At 41.0% G+C, this 22,399-nt stretch overlaps 1 protein-coding gene across 1 annotated transcript; it reads left to right on the forward strand.

Annotated features, from left to right (window-relative positions):
- Window positions 1-3,935: 3,935 nt before the first annotated feature.
- Window positions 3,936-21,156, forward strand: tdp2b (tyrosyl-DNA phosphodiesterase 2b). The gene is made up of 7 exons (XM_088601544.1): window positions 3,936-4,298; window positions 4,484-4,587; window positions 5,383-5,550; window positions 8,148-8,239; window positions 9,990-10,108; window positions 11,510-11,680; window positions 20,502-21,156. Exons 2-7 carry the CDS (start codon window positions 4,559-4,561, stop codon window positions 20,781-20,783), a joined length of 861 nt encoding a protein of 286 aa, XP_088457670.1. The 5' UTR covers window positions 3,936-4,298; window positions 4,484-4,558; the 3' UTR covers window positions 20,784-21,156.
- Window positions 21,157-22,399: the final 1,243 nt, after the last annotated feature.

Raw genomic sequence — 22,399 nt, forward strand, 5'->3', positions numbered from 1 at the left:
GTACACTGCCTTGTAACATACTGTTCAACAGTAAAATACTGTATAAACCAGTCTTTACCAGCATAATCTTCGTGTTAGATCCTGTCTGGTATTTCTTCGGAGGCTCCGAAGAAAACTCATGCCCTCCTTCTTATCCACAATTGCAAGTTGCAAGTTGCAAGTTGCATAATTCATTTGTAAAGATCAACCATAAGTTAAATATCACACTCTCTTATCCTGAGAGATGTTAATACAGTGACTGACTGAATCTTCAGAACATGAACACTGTATTACCCGCTCTCTTTCACTGAGGTGTTAAAGCACCAAGGTGTCTGTATGAACCTCTCTCAGTGAATGTTCATACTGTAGCACCACGCGGCGTGCTTTAGCCATGCGCACGCGTCTGGGGGCGGGACTACGGGACTGTACAGTATATACTGTAGTGGGGCGGAGGCTGGGAGACAGTCTCTTCCCTTCGTGTCTGTTTGTTAAGTGCTTTGCTGTAACCCCTGTCCCTGTGTGTGTATCCCTTTCCCCGGTTAGAACAATAAATGTGTTGTTCAACCCCATTCCCTGAGTCCCATGCCTGCTCCATTCCGTACCGAAACCCGCGGTCTTTACAGTAAATTGAAAACGAGACAGTCAGTTTTGCGGCGACGTCCTTGCCGCCCCCAGCAGTCTATTGTTGTTGGTGATGCACGGGTCGGCTTTCTTTTTACCCGCACCCGCCCGACCCGATTTAAAATGATAAAAGTACTGACCCAAAGCCGGTCCGAACCCGCTCCATTAGAAATTACACCGAACAATATTCGAACATTAATTTGATCAACATGTATTGAAACCGCATATTCCTTGTTTTAAGTAGACTAAAGTAGCCTAGTCTTGTGACTGTCATTTTTGTGAAGTGCTTCACAATCGATGCAGATAACGGAACCTGGGCTTTTTTCTTCTGTTGTGCTGACTAGCTCGCCAAACGTCTCCCACCTGGCTCTTTTGTCGCTCTCTCTTCCTTATTTTTATCTCACTGTTTTGGAGTTGTGTCCTGTCTGCTCTAACGAGGTTGCCATTACTGTATTGTTTTCTTTGTAATACACTGTTTTTTTTTAATTTAACGTTTTCTCCCACTTTGCCTTGTGATACAACCAATTGGTGCCTAAATATGGTAAAATGTCACTTTTAAACCTTAAAATCACTTTAATTTAAGATACAAACGATAGGCTTTCTGCAATATTTTGCTTTTGGTCATATATCAACCCGCACCTGCGGGTTCAGACAATCAGACAAAACCTGATTGGAGTTAAGTATTTGAACCTTGCTAGAGAGAGCTTGTTGTTCTGTGTATTTAGGGAACGTGGGTTTCCTGGGTAAAAGATATCTCAATTAGAGTTATCTATCCTTGTGCTTTTTTAGAATAGAGAAATAGGCTCCCATGGCACCCAGAGAGAGATATTTAACAGCAGGTTGTATTGTATTCAACAAATATTCTTATTATCTCTGTAGGCATTATTTAAGAGTTTATTACATATTAGAAGGGTCGAGTTTTATCTGGGTGATTAAAATGTTAGGCCTCTGGAATGCCTTGTTTGTGCATACTTTAAACATAGTAACTTGTGTGTTGTATTTTTTGTTGTGTATTGTGTAGTGTATGTCTGGATTACTACTCCTTTCACCAAAGCTGTGCCAGAACACCATAATTCACACGTCTCTAATTATATCAACTGCTCGAGTATATTCTGGAAAACTCACAATTTGGGGTTATGAATATTTATTTACTTATTGACTGAACTGCTCAGTTAATACCCGTTTTTCACAAATTTCATAATGATGAACAAAATGTGCAACTACTGAGACACACACTAAAAAAACATAATATAAATCAATAATCAACAACATGAGGAACAATTTCCTTGGGTGATGGATGCACTTCATGCAATATTACTTCCCACTTCTGTGTCACCATTTAGCTCGACCTCCCTATCCTGGGAAATCATCTGTTTATCGTCTGTCTTACCACAATAAGCCCCCAAAATGAGATAATCCAGTGCTGTTTGAGCACCAATGCTTACATGTGATACATCAATTTGACTTTTATGGGGGTTACGTCTGACCTATTATGTACTGTATTACACTGCTGATTGCTTCACATTTGTTCATGAAACTGAACCCAGTTTTTAAAGCCATGACTTTAACATCACATTTTTCTGAGCGACACAGAAACCCTACAGATTCAATATCTTTGTCATTCTGTGTAATACCTACACAAAGTCAAACCACTCATTGCAAGCATCGCACTCCACCTTTGGTTTTTCTGGCTGTTGGGTGATTTACAGATGCATTACAGTTTCTGCCTTTTCAAAACATTGTCAGTCATCCACTAAGAACCTTTTTATATTGTAGTTCAGGTGGGTAGCTGCATCAGCATGTGTAGGCTGCAAAGGAACAAGTAATAGGTTTATTCCATGCTGAAAAGAGAAGAAAGAAAACAATGTTTCGGCCGTGGAGCCTTCTTCAGGTGAGAGCACACTCTCACATCTGAAGAAGGCTCCAAGGCCTAAACCTTTTTTTATGGCATGGTTACTCCGTGTCACAGCTATGGTTTTGGTTGCAAAATTATAATCTTCAGTGTCAGTATTACTTTGGTTGGGACCGTCCTTCGGATGAGACGTAAAACCGAGGTCCTGACTCTCTGTGGTCATTAAAAATCCCAGGGCACTTCTCGAAAAGAGTAGGGTTGTAACCCCGGCATCCTGGCCAAATTTCCCATTGACCCTTACCAATCATGGCCTCCTAATAATCCCCATCTATGAACTGGCTTCATTACTCTGCTCTCCTCCCCACTGATAGTTGATGTGTGGTGAGCGTTCTGGTGCACTATGGCTGCCATCGCATCATCCAGGTGGTTGCTGCACATTGGTGGTGGTGGAGGAGAGTCCCCATTACCTGAAAAGCGCTTTGAGTGGAGTATCCAGAAAAGCGCTATATAAGTGTAAGCAATTATTATTATTATTATTATTATTATTATTATTATTATTATTATTATTATTATTGTTGTTGTTGTTGTTGTTTATACTTTTCCCTGTCCATCACTGCACGATCCCAGTCTGGGAACAGGAAGTGTTCCTATAAACCTCAGCAACATTGGCAAGGACACTTATCTGACAAAATCGTGATGATTTTCTATTAGCTGATGGTCTGTAGAGTATATTTGAGGTATTTTGGAAATTTTCCCCATCCAATTCTGCACTGTAGTTTTTCTAGAGGTGATCCACACAGACCAACAATATTAATAAAGACTTAAGACTGAAGAAGTTTGATTTGCTATTGGCTGAGTGTGTTAACATTGTTTCACCACTTTTGATGGTGCAGAAAATATGTTTTTGTCCCTGGTTATAGTTGATTGATTGAATTTAAATAATACATTATTTTATTTTATAATAAATATCAGATACAACTCCGTTAAAAGCTTGCATCTCAAAGCCTTTTTCATTGAACAGAAAAAAAAAACATTTATAAGAAAAAAATATAGCAATGACTATTTTTACAGGAGTATAAATGGAAGAAAGGTGCTGTAAAGTTAATAAAAAGTTCTAATAATCTTAGATCTGTTAAATTTAGGGATTAGGGGAGGCGATTTACAATTCAAAAAGTACTATCTAAAATTTTGGCAGAATGTTTAAGGAATTGCAGTTAACCATGAAAAAATAACAAAGGCGGTATTTCAGCTACTTGTGTCTTCGCTTCACGTCGCTATATTCATATGCTACTGTGGTAGCTGAAGGACTTTTATTTTGATTGAAATTCGGCTATTCACATACACTTCCGGATCATTAGCGTCGCTTAATTTTTTTTAACCTTTTTTTAGCGTCGCTTAATGTAACTAGCTTCACGCTACTATACACTACTGTGGTAGCGAAAGACTTTTATTTTTATTGAAATTCGGCTATTTACATACACTTCCGGATCATTAACGTCGCTTAATGTAACTAGCTTCACGCTACTATACGCTACTGTGGTAGCGAAAGACTTTTATTTTTATTGAAATTCGGCTATTTACAACACTTCCGGATCATTAACGTAGCTTAATGTAACTAGCTTCACTCGACTCAGTTTTTTAACAGGAGCAAATGAGATTGGGGAATTGTTCTGTCAGGAAGGATGATGCTTTCTCTCCGTCTCTTCAAGACAGCCGCACGTTGTCTGGGTTGTGAAGGCAGTTCCTGATTTAGCCACTGAGTAGCTTTGTAGCGAATGTTTATTACTTCCAGTGCGTCAGTGTAATTCTTTTGATCGAAAACACTTAAAATGATCAAATAATCAAGGTAAGTTTAAAAAGCGTACATTTTGCATAGTTTAAGATAAATGTTGTGGCCTTAGTTTAGAACATTACAACTTATACTTCTGGGAAAGAAGTCATCACGTGAAAGCTTGCAGTCTTCTGCTTCCATTTAATTCCTGCCTAAACCTAATTCTTGTTGCATGTGTTATTGTTTTATTTCTGTTCTAGAGGGCTTTGAATTCGTTTTTTGAGGAGGACGTTATCCCTTGTGAGGTGTCCCCAGCAGAGTGTGTCCAAGCTGAAATGAATAGTGAACCTAAACCCATGGAATGGTAAACAATGTTTCAAACCCTTGAGTTGTAAAAGTTAAATTATTTTTTTTGGAGGGGAGTTGGTAGGCACAACATTGTCTGTAATATATTTCAGTTGCATTTTTCATATAGAAAGGAATATATGAATATTAGGGGGCAAATGTTTGCTAGTGTGAAAAGAAAGGGTTCAAAGTGTGTTGACTGGGGTCTGTGGCAGTTTCTTTAGAAGACAACACATGGTTTCAAAAGCCCCCTCCAAGTTCAAAAGACCTAGTGGGGGGGGGGCAGCTTTTGGTGTACAAAACTGCTCTTTGTAAAACAGGCCCTATTACACAAACAATAGATTTAATATGCATAAATTGTTCATTCTGCCAGTCACAATGATATTGGTTGGTACTCACAGCACCACTATATATATATAGAAAAATGTTTTTTTTCTTAGGAAAGTTCTGCAGCATTTATGTAACTGGTCATGGGATTCCTGTGGTTCCCACTTGTTCAAAATGGGTACTGTGCTCGCGGCTTAGGTTGAAATGGTATTATGAAAGGGGCTATAGATTACTTCCATAAGTAACACTGTTTCAGGATGATTAGAAAAAGTTATAGCCTCAAAGGTTATTCTGTTGTGCAAATGCTGAGGTTTTCCAGAGATCACATTGCCACCCCCCCCCCCCCCCCCCACCTGATCACATGAGTGAAGGTTCTGTAAGTTCAATCAGGATGGGTGCGATAGCTCAAAACAGACTGAGTGTTTTGTTAAATATGGCAAGAGCTAGTCCAAATATGAGGGGATCCATTTATGTGCTTATGTTGCAGTATTGACTTGACCAATGACGAGCCAGCCAGTAGCGGCAGAGGAGGGACGTCTGTCCAGGGAGGGAAGGAAAGCAACGGTCAGCTCTGCATTGTGACCTGGAACATCGATGGACTGGACACTGATAATCTTAGGGAACGTGCCAGAGGATTGTGCTCCTATTTGGTCCTGTAAGTACAACATACCATACCCTGTATTAAAGATGTGTATTTCATGGCAACACTCCATGAAAAATGATAGAGGATTGTGTATGAATTGGCATAAGCAAAAATGTTGTGCTGTGTATAGAATTTCAAGAGAAATCATCTTCAAATTATACAATGTATAACACAGTTGGAAAACTTGGTGTAGTTTTGATTCTCGTGGTATGAGAAAAGTATTGCTTTTCTAGAGGCAGTAAAAAAGAGAGACCAGTTCCTGGTTTAAATGAATGCCATACCTGGACTTAATAAAATGTATCCATTTATTCTATCCTAGAGATATATGTGGGGGGGGGGGGGGGGAACTATCAAGCCAGGTGAAGACAATTTTCAGGAATTTGTTAGCACATATTATAATTTACCTTTTTTTTACCTTACCAGAGTAAAACAGTATTGCAAGACTAGTGACAGAGACTAGTTTATAGGTCAAGGCTAACTGTTTACGAAGAGCTGTACATATGATAATTATAGCAATTAAGGCTGATTGCATTTGAGCATCTGTAGAGAAACAACACACTGTAGCTGTTTAATACCTTCTAATTAAATTGCATTTAATACTTACAAAAATGCTGTTTAAACCAGTGATCCATGTCTTAGTGACAAAATAGTGCACTTTGAAAAGGGTTCTTAGCTAGTTTTAGTAACAAAACTTTCAACCAAAAATATTCAAATTAAACAGCCACATTTTTTTTACAAATAAGCACTTTAAAAACAAAATGTGCATATGTCATTTGTACTTCAACTAAATTCAATATCATTGGAAGGGGTTGAATGTCCTCCTCTTATTTGTAACCTTTCTTGTGTTTTTTTGTAAAAAGAGAGTGTGAATGTTACCTGTAGAATATCGAGATTTCAGACTGGAATTGTGTGTGGGCCATTTTAAAAATAGCATTTTATAGTGTTAGAACAAGTATAGTAGCCACCTATGTGGTGGAGGTTATTAGGATTCTCTTTAATTGAAAGTTTGTGATCGATAGTAAGTGAGCAAGAGAAAGAGAGAGAGCTGGGGAGCAAGAGAGAGGGTGGGCGAGAGAGAGAGAACATTTACAGTATATAATGAGTTTTGCTGTTCAGTCCAAAAGAGCCAAGATAGGTTAATGGGTTGAAAGCAGGTCTCCTTTAGCAAAAAAAATGATTTGTGTTGTGCTGCAGAAATATCATTGCTAATTAAGCACTAGAATATCACTAATAAAGCTTAGCAAAAGAGCTCCTAACATAGTTTGTACATAATATTCGTTTCCATTAGTTCCATTCCATGTTTCCAGTGTTAATTTTTATAAGCAGATATAAGTACTTACATGTAGGAGCCACTTCACTACTTCACCTAGATGATAGCCTGCACCAGCAGCAGCAGTACACAGAATATCAGGTGGAGAAGTGAGAAATTAATTCAACAATCAAATTAAGGAAAAACTTTAAAATAGACCAGATTGGGATTTTAGCAGGACACCAGGAATTACTCTCATGCATAGTTCAATGGGATCTATAATGCCCAGACAGTTGGGATTTCTTTTTAAGTTAGCATTTGAAGCATAGCACCACCTACCCAGTGTTCCGGGTCAGCATGCTGGGGCATTGTTTTTTGTCCAGAAATGAAAGAGCCATCAACTGGTATACCAACGTGAGTTAGAGCTGTACCCTGGTTTTCTTTAAAGACCTTATCTCAGTGCTGACCAAGCCCAGCTTGCTTAGCTTCTGAGATCTGATGAGATCACATTAGAAGACGGTAATGATGATAATAATAGGGATAATAGGTCAGTGGACAATGCTGTCTCACTGGCCCTTCACACCACTTTTGAGCACCTGGACAAGAGGAACATCTATGCCAGGGTGTTATTTATTGACTTCAGCTTAGCCTTCAACACAATTGTGCCAGGCAGGCTGGTGGTCAAACTCAGGGGTCTGGGCCTCAGCAACTCCATCTGCAACTGGGTCCTGGACTTCCTGACAGGCAGACCCCAAGTGGTGAGGATTGGAAACAAAACCTCCTCCCCTCTGATCCTCAACACAGGTGCCTCCCAGGGTTGCTGCCTGAGCCCACAGCTGTATTATCTATTAACACATGATTATGTGGCTAGATTTAACAGCAACCCCATCATCAAGTTTGCTGATGACACAGTAATCGGCAATTTGTAGCCCTACTAGCAGACACTGGTGAAGTGAAGGACTGAGATTCAAGTTAAACAGGCTTTGGTATTAGTGATAAAAAGGATTTGCAGGTTCTGTTTGAGAAATTAACGAGGAAATACACATCAGCTGACGTTTTACGGGCAGAACAGTTCAGCTCATTACTACGTAAGTTGACTTCAGTGTTTTTGCAAGTGTAGAATTGCTAATTATTACTTTTCCAGTTGGGATGTTAAAAGTGGATAATCTGACTCCTATTCAGTCATTTTGTTAAAACTGATACTATTGCCTCTTTGAAAAAACAGCTGGATGACATCCTCAGGTGTTTTCTAACATGAATGAAAATGGGGTGTGCAAGTTATATACTGTATATGGACATTGATTTAGTTCCATGGAGGCTCTGTGAATTCCTAGCTTTTTTCTTTTTGATTCTTGTAAAGGTACGATCCTGATGTAGTCTTTCTGCAAGAAGTTATACCACCTTATTTAGAGTACCTGAAGAAGCGTGCTGTGAGTTATACCATCATTGAAGGTAATATTTGTCACTTAATTGAGTTTTATGGTGTATGGTCAGATTTTAAAGCATGACTGATGTTTAGTGTTAAGCCAGCAGCCATGTCACCCTGCAACTTACAATTGGCAGCCCACTGAAGCTAAGCAGGTGTGAGCCTGGTCAGTACCTGGATGGAAGACCTCTTGGGAAAAACTAAGGTTGCTGCTGGAAGAGGTGTTAGTGAGGCCAGCAGGGGGTGCTCATCCTGCAGTCCATGTGGGTCCTAATGCCCCAGTATAGTGACAGGGACACTATACTGTAAACAAGCGCCGTCTTTCGGATGAGACGTAAAACCGAGGTCCTGACTCTCTGTGGTCATTAAAATCCCAGGGTGTTTCTTGAAAAGAGTAGGGGTGTAACCCCGGTGTCCTGTCCAAATTTCCTATGCCTCCTAATAATCCCTCTCTATGAATTGGCTACATTACTTTGTTCTCCTCCCCCCCACTCTGACAGCTGGCGGAGCAACGCGCCGGTTGGAGTATTTAATGGCAATGTCAGCTCAAAGATTTGGTTCAAACCACCAAATGGAGACGGGCGTGCCGACAAGCGGACCCTGCTGATGGGGGATTAACGCTAGGATGAGAGAGACTGTAGTTTAGTGTTGATGGTAGTAGTGTGATCTGCAGAAATTAATTGTTCATAGTCTTTTGTATTAAATTCTGGACTCGCGTTGATTTTAAAGTCAGCTGTTCCATTAATGGTCTAAGTTGCTACGGTTTCCATGTCTTTATTCATTGATGTTTATACGTTACCTTATAAAACCTGGTGGACTGCTACACCAGGAATCAGAACCACTGATCGAGAGCATATTTGACTGTACTGTGATAACTGTGCTCCGTGCAGCAGTGAAATTTGGTACGCATGCAGACCGGGAGCTTGAGAAGCATGTTTCCATTGATGTTAACAGTGAGATTTACCCACTTCATGCAGCCAGTGTACCATATCCTCCACATGTAGACGCATGTGGTGCACATTGAGCACATCTAGTTTTATCCTGTCCTTGTGTATCTAAACCTATTTAGTTTACTTTTAGAGTTGTATGTATTTACAGAAAAGCAGCAGCACAGAGAGCAACTGTTTCTGTGGTTTTGCAACCTCCTGGCAGTCAGTTCATCCAGTATTTATTATATCCTGTTCATTAGTAGCTTGGTTATTGATGGTTTTTAACCCCTCCCACAAGAAGCTGAAAGGCAAATAAATGAACTCAGTGCCAATAGGCCCCCTATTTAATGCTGGTGAAATGAGGTGCACTATTTATAGAGGACTTTACAGAGCACCCTTGAGGAGAAATTACTGTTGTACAGTATGTACAGCAGGGACATCATTATAATGTGATTAGTCACACCAAGCTGTAAATGGAAACTTAATTTTAATTAAAATTGTCATTTTTCCCTAAGATTATCTCTAAAACCATTTGACCTGTTAGGATATTTTGATGAATTGATGAACAGTCAGTTCTAATGTAAAGTCAATTCTACATTATGTTAGCAATCCATCTTCACCTCCTGTTATCCATGTTAGCTCAAACTTCTGCTGTTATGGGGCCGGAAAAACAAAAATTAAATTGTGTTTTTGTGACCTTTTATATCTCTACTGTTTTAGTTTAGGTACTGGTTGGCTGGTTGGACTGCTTTTGCTGGGCTCTATGTCAAGGAACATTTGATCTTTTTCTGCCAGAAATTTCCCCTTTTATGCATTTTCAAGTTTATTTTTTATATTTGTTTTTTAGGTAATGAAGATTGTTACTTCACAGCTATAATGCTGAAGAAGTCTCATGTCAAACTTTTGAAGAGTGAAACAATTAACTACCCTACAACAGACATGATGAGGAATCTTCTCATTGCACAGGTTGGTGTATCTGTAATGATTAGCACATTGGAGCAGGAATCTAGAAAATGGAGAATCTGAACATTCCAGGAGTGTTCAATCACTTTTTATATACAACAAATAAGTCAGCCTTGAGTCACCATTTGGCATTTCTGCTTCTCTTTTTTTAATGTTCTGGAGGCTTTTTTTCCATGTTTGGGATTCACTTGAATCCTCACACAGGTGAGGCATAGAAAGGTCAAAGGCAAAAGACTTGAAAGAACGTTTAGTTGATTATTCACATGCCGATCACCTTAGTTTAATGGAAGTGTGTTCACTATGTTGCTTTTGACAAGGCCTTTAAAATGCGTGGAGCTAATCCACTGGTGCCAGAGGTTAGATTTTGCCCCAAACCTTCTTTTGTCTTATTAGGACTTCTATATTCAGGTCGAATGAACAGAGAGCACTGGATTTCTAGAAGAATTTGACTGAGCAGTAGGCTTGTAATTTTACTTTCTAACCCTCTTGTACATTAATTGAAGAAGGACTTTCATACAGTTTTCATCGGCTGCTGTTTTCATTATGGTTCTGGGTTGGAACAGCTGTGAAATCAACCAGGACAAAACCCAATGTTAGAATATGTAATCTACCACACTCCAACAAAATAACAAAGTGATTGACACCCAGTGAAACTGTAAGTGGTAGAGGCTTTGACTGTTTGTAGTGGCAGGTCAGCTGTTATTACAGTCCTTTCAAACAACTGCTTGCCACACAACCCTTATCAAGACCCGGGTTGTCAAAACAAACTGTGATAATTCACAAGATATCTGTCTCTCTTGCAGATTACTGCCACTCATTCCTTCCTTTTTAGTAGCCACTTTAGACATCAGGCCCATCTTTATTTGTTGCTCGATTGGGGAAAAAGACAGAATTCTGTCTGTGTGAAGCAAACAATTTTCTAATTTTGTTTTTGAAGGGGTTGGGGAAAGCACTATGGCTAGGAGGTTAAAATCTGATTATTCCACAGTTAGGGGAATACAATTATACTGAATACTAAATGAGCACTAGGTGGCAACACTGAGCAGTGTTTTTTTTTACTGATGAGCTTGCTAAGGAAGTGTGTTAATAGAATAAACCAGTAGCTTAAAACATGCAGATAGAATTTGATTTTGCTATCTGGAGAAAATCAAATTAGGAAAAAATGGAAACAGACCAAAACAAGTCCAGAATCCATCCAAAATGGATAGTTATTTCTTAAAAGTTTTGTTACTAATCTTGTTGTGAACTTTTTACTTTACTAATTTCAGTCAACACAGCTGATTTTACTGTAAATGTTCAGATGTATATCTTTTTAAAGAGATAAGAAAAAAAGGGTTTAAAGAAACGAAACTTGTTTTTCTCATCTGTTTTATTTCTGTATTTGTTTTCCTTGTGTTACTGCAGGTAAAGATTCATGGACTGGAGTTGTGCTTGATGACATCCCATTTAGAAAGCTGTAAAGAACATTCTCAAGAACGGATGAACCAGCTGAGGAAGGTGTGGGAGAAGATGAGAGAGGCGCCAGCAAATGTCACAGTGATATTTGGTGGAGATACCAACCTTAGGGACCACGAGGTCAGTCCTAAGCCTACACATTGAATATCCAGAGAAACATGTATGCATTTAGAAAATTAAACCAGTGATACCAACAGCTAAATGACTTACCAAAATACATTGGAGTGACTATTGTAAAAGCACAAAAATCATTCATGTCGGAGTTGATTGTACACAGGAGATAAGGTGAAAATTAAGAAATAAAAATGCAAAAAAGAACCAACATGATCCTTGACAGTAGATACATTTCTTCTATAGAGATGAATCAAGGTTTTTTTTTTTAGAACATCCTCATGGACATTTGTAGCAGTTGTGGCACAGGCACAAAGAACATTTAGCTAATTATTGTGTACAGCTCAAAAGAGTGATGCAGTTGTGATGGTCCATCCAGGTGTGTTGCTACAGAATCCAGTTGTATTGATTAATGGGAACCTGACTGCTTGGTACCTTGGCATCGAGCGAGTACTGCAATTTGAGTTGTTATGGACAGTTATGTCAGGGAATTGAGCTCTTTAGAGCACTCTAGGATGAACGAAGATGATGTATTTAATCTAAGGCTCAGAGACCAGTGATCAAGGAGAGGTTTGTACAGGTTCTTTGACGGTAACGGGACAGTTACACTGTATAGTCCGAGTTCTGTGTCACAGTTTGTTTCCAACATGCCAATAGCCAGTGACTTTCCAACTGACCTGAGACAAAGGTTACTTGGCATAATTCACATTCCAGTGTCAGGTCTGTTCAATAAAATCCCAGTGGTCCTGGTAATAAATGATAATAGTGTTGTAAATTTGTTGCATGTTACAAGTCTTATGTTTATTTTGATACTCAGTTTGCAGGCAGTGGTTGTTAGTAATATGCAGTACTTTATTTTTCTTATTGTCTTTATGCTTTGAATACTGAAATAATTACTGTAAATAAGTAGTCACATAATTAGTTATTTTATACAGTTCCTTTTGCAGTTAACAAGTGCAGCAGATCCTCCTTATTGGGTAGTGTTGTAACAGAAAGAATAAGGTTCTGGATCCTGAGATGAAGTTAAACAGATGAGTTTATTGCATGCAAGGAACAATAAAGCCGAAGTCTTGTTTCCCACAAGAAACAACAAAACCGAAGTATTGTTCAATGCACAGGTACAAACTTTTAGGTTATATAGTCCTTCCTTGCTGCTTCGGACGTCATTCGGTGTTATGGTAAAGAGGGGGGTCATGGTATTTGGCCAGTTAAGAGACCCTGGCCAAATGGTCAGTTTAAGATTATGCCCGCAGGGGGTTCCTAGCTCGCATCTGGAATCCTTATCAGTTAACCCCCTTTTCTGCCATAAACCCCTGTTGCTTAGAAGTCTAATTTTCAGGCAGAACTGACTTAAGTTAACCCTTTTTACATCTTGTGCATTTCTTCATCCCCCCCCTTATAAAATATGGCATATGTCAGGACTGCCTATTTTTTACACATACAATGTCTGGGCAGATCTTTCCTTTTTAGATGTACAGGCATGCATTACCATGACATTGTGCGTTCCACGGTTACAACAAGATGTGATTGATGTTTTTGTACAAGTGATAGTAACAATAATACATATAAAACAATCCTAATCCTACAAATACATAAAGTCCTACCCCAGGACCCAAACGCAAACCTCAGCCATGTGGAGATCTATCGTCAGGATCTTGGAATAGCAATATTGACCCATCTCCAATTATCATTTTTTGGCTGAGAGATGTGCCAACACCTGGAATGTATTGATACCATATCCCCAGTAATGCTCCCTCAGGCCTAACAAGCACACTGTTGGTCTTAGGAATCATCAGACACAGACAGTAACAACATCCTTCTTTCTGTTCACTCAGTCTCTGGTGCCGTGGGTCGGTGAAAGTGCGATGCGCGGATCCAGCGATCTCGTCCTGTCACTCAGATGGCACAGTCAGTAGTTAGTGGCACTTGAAATGGTCCCTCCCAGCAGGATTGCAACGTTTGGCAGGGCATCTCTTCTTCACCTACACCCACTCGCCAGGTATCCGGTCGTGTCTCCCCTCTACTGGAGGTCCCCAATCGTCCAGCACCTGTTCACGAGTCCTGTGCACCGTTAACAAACCTACATTACTGTAATAGAGAGTTAGTAAATTCAACAGTCCGTTAGCCAAACCTGGCTGCTTCCTTTGGCTGCCCGTGATGATCTCGAATGGGCTCAGTCTCACAGTTCTGTTTGCTCCAGCCCGCAAACCGCACAGGACCGCAGGTAGAGCATCTACCCATGGTGTTCCTTCAGTTGATATTTCCTTAGTTGGTCTTTCAGACTGTGGGTGATGGGGGCAATGTGACTTCCAACTTACTCCTAGTGAGGCGATTACAGCCTGGCACACCTTCCCAGTGTAGTATGCCCCTAGATCAGTATCCAAGGGGCAGGGCAGTCCGTACCACGGGATCATCTTTGTCATACACTTGGGTATGCGCCAGCCCACATCCCATCATTATACAACCCCACATTCTTTACACATTTTTTCTAACCACTATTAAACATCTATTAAAGGCCTCGACCTGAATTCTCCCTTTTCCCCAATAGAGGATTCACAGGGGTCTCAGACTCCCGCTCTCCCAGTGCTGCTCGCCTGGCATCTGCATCTGCACAGTTGTTACCTTGAGTTACAGGAATTCTTTATTTATTGTGTTATTTACACCTTACTCAAGCTGCTTCCGTCGGCAGCTGTAAAACTACAAATCAGTTCAGAGACAAATCCAGTATTCTTAACTGGAGTCCCTGCCGTTCTGAGAGAATCCTATTTCTCCATAGCCATCCAGAATTGTGGCCTACATGCAACAAATACATACATTATATACATATACAGTAACCCTTTAACATCTTTCTTTTCACAATCTTCCATCAGGGCTCTAAACTGACTTGCTGCGCTGAGGCAGTGGAGGGGCATTTTTCCGATCGTTAGCACCTCGAATTCTGTTGTAACAACTCAGCCTGTTCTCTGTTCTCCCTCATGCATCAGAGAGGATCCATCAGTAAACAGTATTACATTTTCTTAAAATTTTCACGGTCCCCTACCTTTTGGCTACAGCATCTAATGGTATAATAGTGCCTACCTCCATGCTCCTGCGTCAGCACAGCTGCCCAGAACCCTTTTTCCACACTTACATACAAAGGAATGGTTGATCCATCTGAGGAAACCCCAGTCTCAGCACCTGTAAGAGAGCTTATTTCAAATTATTACAGGCGGCTTTTGCTGCTGGAGCCAAGGCAATCTTGTCCTTGGACTGCACTCTCCCCTTAAGCAGATCTGTTAAAAGTTGTGCTCACCTCGTAAAAACATTGCACCCAGGCCCTGCTAAAATTACACACTGCTAGACACAAAAGGGCCTTATCATAACTGCTTAATATTAGACACTCTAAACCTGAAGCAACTCAGACCTATGGGTTTCCTCGTCAGGGGAAGCACTCAGACTACCATCAACATAGTGAGTGATCACAGTCAGCTGAAGCCACGTGATACCCTGTTCTGGATAGTCATTCCTTGTAATGCTGCATAACATCCCAACCCAATACATCTTGGATAAAACCACCCACATTTGCTTGATAAGTGCACGTGAATGTTAAAATCCTGTGCTTGGCAAGTAAAACTTGCTGCCCCAATACTCCTGTGGCCTCCTGCCGTCTTCCCATATACATTACTCTATAGCACATTGTGAAATGAGACAAGCATGACAGTAGTGCTCCAGTATCCCATAACAGAGAAACCAACACCCCATTAACAGTACATTTAAGGTTTAATTCCTTTTACACGCTGGACTGGGACAGACTTAGGGAGGCTACAAGGGATTTACAGGATCTAATCGTTAGGTAAACAGATCTTCTCACAAGACTGTTTATTCTCCCCAGTCTTGATTCTAAACCTACAGCGTTTCAGCATGTCTGGTTTCGAGACATTCGAATAAATCCAACTTGTTTCCACTATTACAACTAATTGTATATACATACAAAAACTGTTTATCTAACTCCTTTTACGTCAAACCTGTACTGTACTTATACATTTCAGACGCTCTTATGTTTTCCAATCTCCTTAAGTTGATTTTCGTCAAGTCTCTTTAGTTACGTTTCTAGCCAGTCCCGCTGGCTAAACACACTCGCAATGTCTTTTAGTATACCAAAACTCACAGTTACACACATACATGCTGGCACACAAATTCATAAAACACACATACACATCGAGAATATATTTTTCTCTTCGTACTACAATGTGTTGTATTCTTGTTTCACTTCTACATGAATCCTTTTAATTCCTGAAGCGCACTCCAGGTTCGCTGCATTCTTAATTTCGGATCTGTATTTTAGCCCACCGGTCAATATCTTCCGGTTTTGGATTTGATCGTATGGGGGAATCAGGGAAGGTAGGTGCAAGTGCGGACCCCCTCAATGGGGTGCGAGACCGTTAGAGTGACGCTGTCATCAACAGCGCCAGCCCCCGCTACATAAAGTCCTTTCCCACTTCGGGTGAGAGTACAGATCTGCGGGCGCCCTCCCTTTAAGAGGGGAGTCCCTGTTCCATGTCTATCACACTCGTACCAGGTGTGATCCCACTCCATATGGTCACTGTGGGAATTGATCCCAATTATTTTCATTTCCTGCCTGTCTGTTCCCCTATGGGAGAGCAGTATATAATTTAGTTGACGGTTGTAACACATTAACTAGTGCAGTGCGACCAGGAACTAATTCTTCCTTTAGTTTCCGATTCTCCTGCACTGCCTCTTTTCGCTTTTGTTCATACTTTGTAGCGAGTAAAGTATCTTTTCTTTCAGGTTTTTTTTCGTAAACACAGCTTTTAGTAATCACATCCCAATTTCTCTTTTTTTTTCCTCTCATGTATCTGCCACCACTGGTGTCGGCTGTACACCAGGGTGGCAGCTACACCCTTGTGCTTTTGCCAATCAATACGCATATGCTTTCTTTACAGGCGTCTTCGCCCCAAACTCTCTCTGACAAACTCAGCTTTTCCCATATTTTTCTCCTTCTTTTCCATCAACTTGCACTTTTCTGATATATAAATGGACCCTTCCACCACTTTCTCAAACCACCAGGTAGCACACATGTTCGGTCTCTTTAAGAGTTACTTTGTCGTGTGTGAGGTAACAGCTCATACAGTAGGGGGATGCTTTTACTTGAAAAACCTGTGCATTACTGCACTCATTCAGCTAAGGGCGTCTGTAACCTCCAGATCTAAATGCCTCTCAGAGCCTTTAGAGAGGACTTACCCAGCACTGTTCACAGGCAAGGAGCGAGATCTCGAAAACCCCCTTCCTTGATCAGTAATTCACCATCCCCAGAACGCCAGCCTCGCTGCTTTTGCCCCGGGGTGGACTGAGCTCGATCAGGGCGATTCTCAGATCTCAGCGTCCTTTAGATCCTGCTACTTAGTGCTTTGCTCTTTTATTATGAGGTGTGTTTATGTTAGTGTCATGCTTGTGTATATGTATTCACAAACAAGGAAAACACCAAAAACATACATTTATATCTTCTACTTCTCTCCTGTTCCCTTTGAAAGAAAAAACCACGCCACGCCAATCCGTGCACGGTCAAGGCGTAGCTAATCTCAGGACCCTGGGCGCAATTAAGGCCCACACCGATCCTGAGCCTCAGAACTCTGGGCGCAATTAAGGCCCACACCAGTCCTGAATTTCGTGGTAAAGGTCCAAAACCCGTTCAAAAACTCCACACGCAATTAAGGCATACACCAGTTTCGAACGCCTGTACACAATCACCGCCTGCCAGACCAACTTCTGGGCTTACAGCAAACCACCCATTACGTACACCGGTGTCTTCCCCGGGTCAGAGGAATTCAGGAACTCCCGTTTACTCCGTCATCTCGGGCGATTCTCGCAGGGAGCAGAGACTTCCCAATTGGTCAGAGAGAGTCGGGACTTTTTTTTAAAAAAAGAGGAGTCCTTACCTCTTAGTAATGTGAGCGCTGACCGTCTCTCCTGCCGATGGGAAGTTCTGTGCCTTCTGGAGCATCCGCTGACTATCCCAAAATTGTTGTAACAGAAAGAATAAGGTTCTGGATCCCGAGATGAAGTTAAACAGATGAGTTTATTGCATGCAAGGAACAATAAAGCCGAAGTCTTGTTTCCCGCAAGAAACAATAAAACCGGAGTATTCTTCAATGTGCCGGTACAAACTTTTAGGTTATATAGTCCTTCCTTGCTGCTTCAGGCATCATTCGGTGTTCTGGTTAAGAGGGGGGTCATGGTATTTGGCCAGTTAAGAGACCTTGGCCAAATGGTCAATTTAAGATTACGCCCCCAGGGGGTTCCTAGCTCGCATCTGGAATCCTTATCAGTTAACCCTCTTTTCTGCCATAAACCCCTGTTGCTTAGAAGTCTAATTTTCAGGCAGAACTGACTTAAGTTAAACCTTTTTACATCTTGTGCATTACTTCAGGTAGCATGGGCTGGAGGACCTACATACTGTACATAAGCCAATTTAAAATGGGTCTCTGCATCCTTCTTGCTTCTTCAAGTATTTCTGGAGACAATTATACCCAAGGCTGAGGCTGGAACAATCCTAATATAAAATCCTTCCTACCCTGACTAGGTCCATAACCTGCTTTTGCCTCACCAGATTCACCTTTTAAGCTAAGATTAAACAATGCGAGAGCAACACCATGCTTATCCCTTTTAACCGAAACCTTCGGGAAAACCCATCTTACCATAACCTTTAACTAGTCTACCTTATGACTAGCCAGTTAGACAATAATATCTGCATGCAGAACCTTTTTATACAGAGAATAATTGAACATAGTTGTAGCAGATACTACTCTCCTTGTGTGAATACCTGCACCTTTTCTCTTTCTGGCTGGCATCTACTGTAAGCTGACTATCTGCTTCTACTGTAAGCTGACTGGGAAAACTGGCCCTAGTGTGAGTTTGTGCGTGTTTGTGTCTGTGTGAACCCTTTGATGGACTAGTGTTCCTTCCCAGGTGCCTTCAGCTTGTTGCTTTGTAGGTTAGGTTCTGGCTCCCTAACCTTTATTGGATAAAGAGGTTAGAATAAGGATGGATAGATGGATTAGGAAATAATTGTTTGAGAAGACAGTTCAGCACACACCTGAAATCTGGCTAATGCTAAATAAGACTATCAGTTTTATCAAAAAAGTGTCTTGATCATTACACACCTGCTTCTACCTTTTTTTAAACCAGTGTAGCGGCGAGGCTTATTAATAAGACAGAATTTGCTGTGCTTTCCTAAATGAGGCCCCATCTCTCTCTTCATCTCTGTGGTGCAGCCACAGAGAAGCTATTCATGCAGGCTGATGTTTTCTTTTGATAAGGGACAGCTCCCAAATGTGGGTGCACTTAGCTAAGCCTGGCTATCATGATCAATGGTCATCCATTGGCGCCTATCTGTCTAGGGAGCGCCAGATGGACATCTGGACTGCATTCCTAGGTGTCAGGAGTAAGTGACTCATATCTCACTTTGATCAACCAATCAGGGACTGGTAGGGCCGAGTAACCCACGTGGGTCTCTGATGCCCATGAAACTTTCAGCCAATGAGCGAACTGAAGTTCCTCCAGGTAAAAACAGGCAACACAGAGGGTCTGAGAGACTATTCTAAAGGGAATTCAAAGGAGAATTCCAGGGGAAGAACAATTCCAGGGCAGGACGGCCCAGCAGCAGAAAGGCTCCCAAGGGCAGGACATTCTCGCAGCGTGCCTCCTGACCATCCTGAGACTCAGCCCGGACAACCACGGAACGGCCAGTGTGTCCGAGTGCCAGAACTTTCCTTTGTTCTAAGAGTCGAGAGCGGAGGTTTCCAGAGAGTAACCAAAAGATCCACCCGAGGTTAGCATCAGCAGCAAGCCTCATGAACAGGTCGGAACTGTGGAAAGCTGGATCAGTATTCAGAACTAGCACTTCATCAGGAACGAACCGGTCCTCTTCCTGACCTGCTGGGACCCACAGTCATCTTTTCTCCTGTGCAAACTTCGCTAGTTAAAGCCAACACTAACTAGCCGGTCTTCAGAGAGCATCAGCAGCGCACCGTCGCAAGACGCACAGCCCAGCCTGGCACGGAGCCAGAGAGCGCGGATTGGACAGCAACAAGCCAGCAACTGCTTCTTTGTGCCCGCAGGAGATCTAAATCCCCAAAGAATGGATGAGTATTCAACTTCACTGCATTACTGCTCGAGAATTAAATTGTTATCCCAACCAGTTGATATCAATTTAATTCCTAAGAGTTATTTACTTGTTTTGAGTATCTAATGTTGAAGTTGTAACCAAGTTCAATTACGAAACGGTCTAAATGAATGATATATACTGAACGTATGTCCTCTTGATATGTGTAACTCTTCGTAACTGAATGAATATATATCTTTTGTATTCTGATAACCCTCACGATAAGATCTGTTAGGTTTATTGGCATATTTAATATATTAATAAATGTATTTTTGTGTATTAGTACCTGTGTGTGTGCGTTGTTTGAGTTATACCGCATGGTTGGATTCTAAGGCCATTAAAAGAATCATTTTGTGATTTACTGCTACAATTAATAATTGTCCCAGTAAATGCCCAAACCCCTACAGAACTGGTGCCTCGTGAGAGCACACTACACCAGAAATTTTCAAATAATGGCTTTTCTCCATCCCGCACAGTTGTCTTCATCCCAAACAGAATATTCTTCCTGACAGTGACTTTTTTTTCTGTGAATAAATTACTTTTTTGATGTACGGAAAATAAACATTGTAATTCTATATTTTCGTTACTGTGAGATTCCTAGAGAAATTTCCAGAAAATTCTAGAGAACTACTCTATATCTCCTGAGCTGTGGGTGTTTTTTCTCGGCAGGTGGCAAAACTGGGAGGCTTACCTAGTGGCGTGTGTGATATCTGGGAGTTCCTTGGTAGGCCTGAGCATTGCAAGTACACCTGGGACACCAAAACCAACACCAACAGGAAAGTGTGCTATGTCAGTAGGCTGCGCTTCGATCGAGTCCTCCTGCGGGCGGCCAAAGAAGGGGCTCGGGTTGTTCCAGAGCACATGGACCTAATTGGGCTGGAGAAGCTGGACTGCGGCCGCTTCACAAGCGACCACTGGGGAATTCTCTGTGGATTTACCATTCAAACTTAAGTCAACAGCACTGTATTTCACAGGGGGATATGGTCACATGTGGTTGAGCAGTGTACACTGGAAAAATGTAAAGAAGCAAATGCTGTATTGTAATTGTTTTTGCTACTTTCTTTGCTTTCTGAAATTAGCCAGGAACCAGACTTGTTTCATACTATGAAAATATTAAATGTTTTTCAAAGGCAGTGATCTGATTTTGTCATGCTAAACTGGTCATGTTGCATTTTAGGAAAAGTTTGCTTGCAATGTCTGCTTTAAGGTAACTGTGCTTTAAAGATTTTTAAGTGTTTTTTGTTTATGGTTATCATGTTTTACAGTTATGGCTTGTTTAATTATCTTGAAGGAGCCAGTAATGTAAATAAAATATTTGAATCCATATGTTGTGCAAAATGTATATTAACTTTTTATTGGGACAAGTAAATCTATTATTTTGCAGTTTTGGTGCAATTTTTTTTTTACATTATGCAAAATTGAAATCCGACTTAAAGGTTGGATTTAACTCTTCATAAATTGCATTCTGAGTACTAGATGGCAGCTTTCCAGTGTGCGGAGTGCATAGCCCTTTTACAAACTAGAGCCAATTATCAATCACTTGGTTTGTGATTTGCTGTCAGAATAAGAGATAAAGTTCTGGATTAATCTGAAGATGTTCTTTTAAAAAGTTATTAGCTTTTTGTAGTTAAAGGTATCCTAATTTATAATTTTAATTTGGCATATCCAATTCCTGTTTGTTTTTGCAGGATACTTTTGACCTGAGGAAAGAATGAAATATTTTTTTTTTATTCAAGTATTTCAAAAATGGGTTGGGAATTCTGTAAACCATTGCTTGGGCTTAATATTTCTGGTGGGACTTAGTTTTTGCAAATATAAAAGCTACTTTCACTGAGTGAAAAAGAATGGGTGTGTGGGCATCAGTGTCAAGGGTTGTATGGATGTACAGTAAATTGCCTTGTTGGTCCAGTGACACCTTAGTTGTGATTGTGTAAGGGCCGGGCAATTGCCACACTATTCGGGGGTAAGAGTGGGGTTACACACAGGAAGGACTGGACTTGTGATTGGAATCCTGAGAATAGGATGAGATAGAGCAATGCATCAGTACACTTGGCCATATTTGAACTAGCATATTCCTATAAGTGCCCTCCTGTGGTGTCTGTGTCTGCCCACAAAAATAGCCCCCTTGGGGGAAGATTCAATAGCCTTTGTTTAGAAGGCATAAAAAGCCACATTTCAGTTTTATTTTGCAAATGTGTTATGAACTGTGTCAACTTAGTGCATAGTGCCTGTTAAAAATCCTGGTTCGAATCCCTTGATTTTCATATTTATTTAAGGAGGACACAATGAGATGCTAGCTAGCAGCTATATCGCCCTGCAGCTCTCAACTGGCTACCTGCTGAAGTTAAGCAGGTGTGAGCCTGGTCAATACCTGGATGGGAAACCACCTGGGAAGCTATGGTTACTGCTGGAAGTGGTGTTAGTGGGACCTGCAGGGGGCGCCCACCCTGCAGTCTGTGTGGGTCTCAATGCCCCCACCATAGTGGTGGGGACGCTATACTGTAGTGGGTGCCGTCTTTTGGATGAGACATTAATCCGAGGTCCTGACTCTCAATGGTCATTAAAGA

Source organism: Lepisosteus platostomus, chromosome 12, assembly GCF_059453375.1.
Source record: "Lepisosteus platostomus isolate fLepPlt1 chromosome 12, fLepPlt1.hap1, whole genome shotgun sequence".
Classification (NCBI taxonomy): Eukaryota; Metazoa; Chordata; class Actinopteri; order Semionotiformes; family Lepisosteidae; genus Lepisosteus; species Lepisosteus platostomus.